General features: G+C 41.2%; 2 protein-coding genes across 5 annotated transcripts in view; one reads left to right on the forward strand and one right to left on the reverse strand.

Annotated features, from left to right (window-relative positions):
- specc1 (sperm antigen with calponin homology and coiled-coil domains 1) overlaps nt 1-2,374 on the reverse strand; it is a 74,411-nt gene extending 72,037 nt beyond the window's left edge. For 3 of the 4 annotated variants that reach the window (XM_031754729.2, XM_039618087.1, XM_039618089.1), the window contains exon 1: nt 2,274-2,374. The gene's annotated coding sequence lies outside the window, so the exon portion shown is untranslated. Of the gene's footprint in view, nt 1-1,886; nt 2,053-2,273 lie in introns of those variants that run through there. The other variant, XM_039618086.1, reaches the window with a different exon arrangement.
- Nucleotides 1,254-5,222, forward strand: timm22 (translocase of inner mitochondrial membrane 22 homolog (yeast)). Its single transcript, XM_031754745.2, has 5 exons — nt 1,254-1,324; nt 3,073-3,403; nt 3,798-3,994; nt 4,511-4,583; nt 4,669-5,222. The coding sequence occupies exons 2-5, from the start codon at nt 3,091-3,093 to the stop codon at nt 4,743-4,745; spliced, it is 660 nt and encodes a 219-aa protein (XP_031610605.2). The 5' UTR covers nt 1,254-1,324; nt 3,073-3,090; the 3' UTR covers nt 4,746-5,222.
- The last annotated feature ends 1,012 nt before the right edge of the window (nt 5,223-6,234 follow it).

Raw genomic sequence — 6,234 nt, forward strand, 5'->3', positions numbered from 1 at the left:
AAGAACACATCTAAAACCTGCAGGGACACCGGCCCTCGTGGACTGGGATTCGGGACCTCTGCTCTAAAGAGTTCCAAGTACCTCTACTGCAAAGATGGCAACCCTATTATTCTGTCTTTTTTCTGGCTTGAAACTATCTTGCATGCACTGATCAGACAACATTAAAACCCCCAGCCTAATATGTGCCCTCATTGTGAGAGCACACAAGCTCTGACCTATTACAATATGTACATGACCTCTGTGGTGTTTGGCACTGGGATGTTGGCAGCAGATCCTCTGTGTCCTGTGAGTTGCCGGGTGGCACTTCTGTGGACTGGACTTCTTCCAACACATCCCACAGATGATCAATGGGATTGCAAAGTGTGGATAGTGGAGATAGGGTCACTGCTTCAGACTCCTTGTTATGGCCCTCATGCCTAATTCCTGACCAAGTTATTGACTGTTACAGGGAATGTTAACCACGAGGAGGGCGTGTGCTTGATCTGTTATCATGTTGAAGTGGGTGTATGAGTGAGCGTAATATCCAGGTGAATCCCAGGACCAGAGTTTACCCAGGGATGGATTACACCCACTTCACCTGCAGTTTTAATGCTGTGGCTGATCTGTGTGTATCGCAGATTGAGAAAAGGCAGGAACCAATTTCATCAGTTAATGTTCAGAAATTAACAACCTGATGTATCCACTTTAGAATGCGCTACTGTCTGACTGCCCATCATGCTGCTGACATATGATCGACATCCAATAGAGTTTCTTTGTGTCCTGAACACAGACCAATGAAGTATTTCCCCTTCTTGGATGGTTAACCATGAGAAGCAAAGCCTTCAATTACCTAAAAACAAACCTCACCAGGGCTGGTGCAGTTCTTATGTTTGAACTGGCTTTTCTGTTTGCATACTCAAAAGAGAAAACTGTCATCTGTTCACTTGTCACAGGACTATAAAGTGAGCCGTGCAATCAAAATATGTATTTGGCTTCTTAATTTTTCCTCTCTTTTCATTACTGAAATGTTCTCTTTTGCTGAAGTTTATTATTCAGGCATAATTATGTTAGATACTCGGCGGGTTTCTGGAACCCATCTTTTAAGTCTACATTTAAAGGTTACCTGGTGAGAGAAAAATTACACATAGAAGCTTAGTCAGGATAATTTGTCATAATGAAACATTTAAGGATCTGCTAAAGTCAAAACCAACAAACGTTTTACAAGTACCTGCAAGAAAACACAAAGACATGTTTGACAGCTTCACACAGAACTCTAATTGGGAACAACTGGCTGGCTGATGACGTGTAGAAAAACAGCTTGCAGCACACAGAGGCAGTTTTGAAGGTAATTTGCCATTAGCATCAAAATTTACTTAAAGCCTGAGCAACATTAGTAACTTTATCTCTGCATTTTTCAGGTTTCTGTCAGGGAGCAGTGTTAGACAAACACTAAAAAACAAAACTAAAATCTAACAGGAAACCAGGACCTGACTGACCTCTCTTAGCAGGGGTTTTAAGACTAACCTGGGGTTACTTTCCACTTTACAAGAGGATAAGCTTATTCCAGTGCTAGATATTTATATCAGACACATTGTACACCAACAAAATAAATACAGACCAAAGAAAAGATTTTAAGCGTAATATTCAGACCAGTTTAAAGAAGTTGACCCGTTCTTCCTTAAGGAGGAAACTTACAAAGTGTTACATTATCAGGCATCAACACTATCACCGCGTTAATACCTTTTATTTGAATGTTTATAAAGAAGGCATAAATACTGCTCAAGCAGAATCCTGTTGGACTCGCGATGGTGCAACCTTAGCCAGTAAACTGAAAAATTCAGGATGGACATTTGCAGCTGCGGAAAATGGGACATGAAATGCAGCGTTAGTGGTGTTAGTCCACTTACTGTTGGCCATCACTGCAGTCATACAGTGCCACGCTCAATTAGCGTGAATACAACACGTCCCCTTGGCTCGGGCTATAATTTTATGACAGCCGTTATTATCGTTTGAGGAAAAACGCGTCTGCTCTCACAATGACTAAGTCGTTACGTTAAAGGAGCATAGACGTGTACAGTGACTATGCTGGCAATGAGCATGTTACCGTCAGCCACTTCTACGTTGGTGTAACTCGGCGAAACCCGAGCGACTCTCTGTGGCCCATTCTTTAATTTAGACACCGAGAAACAGTAGAGCCTTTACAGTGAAGTTTACAAATTTCACCCCAAACAACGGACGAAAAAAGCAGAAAGGCCACAGGCTATGAGAAATAAACAAGTGTTAATTAATCTCACCTGTTCCGTACTGCGGTGGAGCTGCTGTGTTGACAGGATGCTGCCGCCTCGCGCAGGTCTCACCACCGGCAGTCTGAGCTCGAGCCGATAGGTGGAGCGCGTGAAGCGAGTCTGGCGCATATGCTTTGGCGCAGTGTTTAAGGGGTTTCTGGGAAATGTGGTCTTTTTTTTTTAACAGGACAGAAAAATGATAAGACAGCATGTAAGGAACAGCATTTTCGCCTCAGGTGTAAACTTATTTAGTCAATTTAATTTGTACTGCACCTTTGTTTGAAGTTTAGTGTGCTTCAAAGTGCTTCACAGATGAGTGACAGGCGAGACAGATAAACTGTAATAAATAAAAAATAATACAATAAAGACAGGAGTATTGAATAAAGAAAACAGACATCAATAATAAAAAAAAATATATTAATGATAAAATAAACACAAAAATAAAAGTAATTTAGAAGACATTAATATAATAAAACCGAATAAAATGTAAAGTAATCAATAAGATCTAGTATAATCTTGCGAAATTCTGTTATGTTATCTAATTATTATTTTATACAATAATCCAGTGGAAACAATGTAGGTAGACTAAGGGTTACGCACGCAAAGCATAAACTCCTCAAACACACTTTAAGTACAGGTTGACTTTGTGTCGAATGTGCTAAAATTAACCAAAGTAATCTTTTAGTGAGAGAATAAAACCATTTTTATAAAAAAATAAATGAGAATACACACTATTATTATTTAACCTATCGTGGTTTGTTCGTGTTTTTGTGAAGCTAAACACTTTAATTACCGTTATTTCTATCAGCAGACAAATGGGACGAATATGCGCGCGCTCGTCTTTCGACGACATTTACTTGAAGCTCTGTCATTGAGAAACATGGCGGCCTCCACGAGAGCTGCAAATGCTGCTGCTTCCAACCCACAAGGTCCAGCTTCGGTCGGCCCGAGCGTGGACAGCCCGACTCTTCAGTACAGTATGATTCTGGAGCATCTTATCGGTGACAAGAGGCCCGTGAAGGACCTGAACCCCGCCGTGATGGGGGGGCTGCCCGTGCCTCCGAAAAGCGACGAGCAGAAGATGATCGAGAGGGGAATGGAGAGCTGCGCCTTCAAGTCTTTGCTGGCCTGTGTGGGAGGTAAACGGAGACATTGAGAGTGTAACAAACATCACAAGGGTTTGGTGTTTTTGTGCGTGTTTGGCTGCTCGTGCAGAATATTTCGTGTGCTAGGTCACCTCAGATATACTAGGCTATGGGAGCTGTAATGCTATTATACCAATAAATAGCAAATTAATCAGTCACCTGATCAAACCAATCAGTCATCGATATTGTCTTGTTTTAAGATTATGTATTTGTGTTCAGACATAAGAAACGTGAAAGCAACATTTTAGAGCTTTTTGAATAAACAGGTATCAAATAATCAGTTTATAATAAAGCCACAATGTTGCCCAAATGCCAATCAGCTCAATAGCAGAAAAGATCTGTATATATTACAATTTTAAAAGTCTGATGATGTTTTTGCTCACCACAGGGTTCGTCCTTGGAGGAGCTTTCGGTGTTTTCACAGCTGGAATTGATACTAATGTTGGCATCGACCCCAAAGACCCTTTGAGAACTCCAACAGCACGAGAGGTTCTAAAAGACATGGGCCAGAGGGGGATGTCCTATGCCAAGAACTTTGCCATTGTGGGCGCAATGTTCTCCTGTACAGAGTGCATCATAGAATCAGTAGGTCACAGCATCTTACATCCTCCTGTGGGGTCTGACAGACTCATAGTGGATATATAACCTCACACTGGAGCTTAGAACAAAAGGCAAAAATGAGCAAAGGCGATTAATTTTCAATGTATCCACCAGTCTCTTTAGAATAATAAGGAATGAATGAAATAATGATAACAGTTTGTCAACAAGGGTTTGAAATGTGATGTGAATCCATAACATGGCTTCAAAGAGGAAAAATTCTCAATATGTGGTCAGATTACTAGAGCACTGTCAGAATCACTGAAGACATATTATATATGTGGACAGCAAATCAATTTCAGCAAAGTAGTTGCAACTTACGCTAAGTTTGTAAATGTGCAAATAGTACAGGAAAGGTAGATGCCAGCTATCTCTTATTAGTCACTCCTCTTTCTAAAATGTAGATGCCAGTATTATATTTGCTTTGCATCTCTTGCTTTTATTCTATCCCTGCAGTACACTGTGGTAATAACTGTCTTTTTTGTACCTGTTTTTCATTTACAGCACAGAGGCAAATCTGACTGGAAGAATGCTGTGTACAGTGGTTGTGTGACTGGAGGAGCTATTGGCTTTCGTGGTATGTAACTTACTTTATTAACTAACAGTTTGCATTACAACAAATTTATGCATTTTGTCCACGTGTTTATTTTTCTGTTTTGCAGCTGGTCTGAAGGCTGGTGTTCTGGGATGTGGAGGCTTTGCTGCATTCTCTGCTGCAATTGAATATTACTTGCGGTGAAGTTCTATGGAGTGGCTCGATGGACAAAAACATAAATATTACACATGTGTACCAGAGAAAGAAGATTCGCACTGTGAGCTTGCTAACCCTGATGTTTCCCTGCACATCAAGGATTGCTGTTAAAGCAGAATTGAAGTGTACTGTTCAAACACAGGGATGTTAAGTGGCACCACAGTGGGCTAAAGAAAACAAACAAACAAACAAAAGACATGTCTGTTTTTCCTGTGACTTTCATATTGTGGACAGTTGGAGCAAGGAATGCCAGTTTCTTATGGTGAATCTTCAAAGACAGAGCAGAGTGGGTCTGCTTCAGTGGCGTACTGATCAGGTGATGAATGCTAAACTTGTGTGAACTTGACTCTGGGTCTGTAAAAACTCAGATGAGCACTCTTCTGCCTGTAAAACATTGGTTTGATGTGTAAGTAACTAATCCACACCAGGATTATTTATAATAAAAGCATTTTTTTAAATTGTGGATTTACTACTTTTCCTTGATTATTAGGGGACAACAACACCCAAACTAGTCATTACCTTTGCTTTAATTTTTTCTTTTTTTTATTATATCGAAAGTAGTCTTCAGGAAAGGTTCTGCAGGCTTCTTGAAGGACATTCAATTCAATTCAGTTTTATTTACATTGCGCCAAATCACAACAACAGTCGCCTCACGGCGCTTTATATTGTACAGTAGATTGTACAATAATAGATACAGAGAAAAACCCAACAATCATATGACCCCCTATGAGCAAGCACTTTGGCGACAGTGGGAAGGAAAAACTCCCTTTTAACAGGAAGAAACCTCCGGCAGAACCAGGCTCAGGGAGGGGCGGCCATCTGCTGCGACCGGTTGGGGTGAGAGAAGGAAGACAGGATAAAGAGATGCATTCAAAGCTCTTCTTTGGATGTTAGCTGCCTTTCCTTCCGTTCTCTGTCAAGATGATCCCACTATTCACTAATGTTGAGGTCCAGGCTGTGGGGAGGCCAATACACAACTGACAGCGTTCCATAATGTGTTTTTCTATCTGAAGATGGTGGTGCTGTAAATGCTATTTATTGTTTAATTACGTTAGCACAATGGTGATAGGAAGGCCCCAACCCCGCCTTCCTAATGTGGGAGCCAACCAATAGGACCACTCCCTCCATGTCTGCGACCAGTGAGACTACAATCATCACCATCTAACAAGGTACCAGTGATATAAGAGACATATGTTGCTTTCCACTTGTATGCACAATCATACTGGGTCACAGGTTGAACAGATATCCACAGGTGGTATAGGGGCAGTGCGGTAAACAGGTCCCTGGTGGCAGGAAACTAAGTCAGTGGGTCAGAGGGGGCCAGCCGAGATTCAGTCTCTGAGCATGTTACATGTAGGACACTGGGCTTGAAAGGTGGGGTGTAACGCTGATTTTCCATCAGCAAAAATCCCTGTTTGAATTGTTTTCTGTCTTTCCCATCTTGTTCTTCATCGTCCTTTTTAATTTTTGCTTCCAG

Source organism: Oreochromis aureus, linkage group 10 (genome assembly GCF_013358895.1).
Source record: "Oreochromis aureus strain Israel breed Guangdong linkage group 10, ZZ_aureus, whole genome shotgun sequence".
Taxonomy (NCBI): Eukaryota; Metazoa; Chordata; class Actinopteri; order Cichliformes; family Cichlidae; genus Oreochromis; species Oreochromis aureus.

What these genes read in the sequence shown, in the direction of transcription:
- timm22 (XM_031754745.2), top strand. Translation starts at nt 3,091, where the DNA reads ATGCGCGCGCTCGTCTTTCGACGACATTTACTTGAAGCTCTGTCATTG. An exon ending in TTTGCTGGCCTGTGTGGGAG is followed by an intron (nt 3,404 to 3,797) that starts GTAAACGGAGAC and finishes TGCTCACCACAG; the next exon opens with GGTTCGTCCTTGGAGGAGCT. An exon ending in AGGAGCTATTGGCTTTCGTG is followed by an intron (nt 4,584 to 4,668) that starts GTATGTAACTTA and finishes TCTGTTTTGCAG; the next exon opens with CTGGTCTGAAGGCTGGTGTT.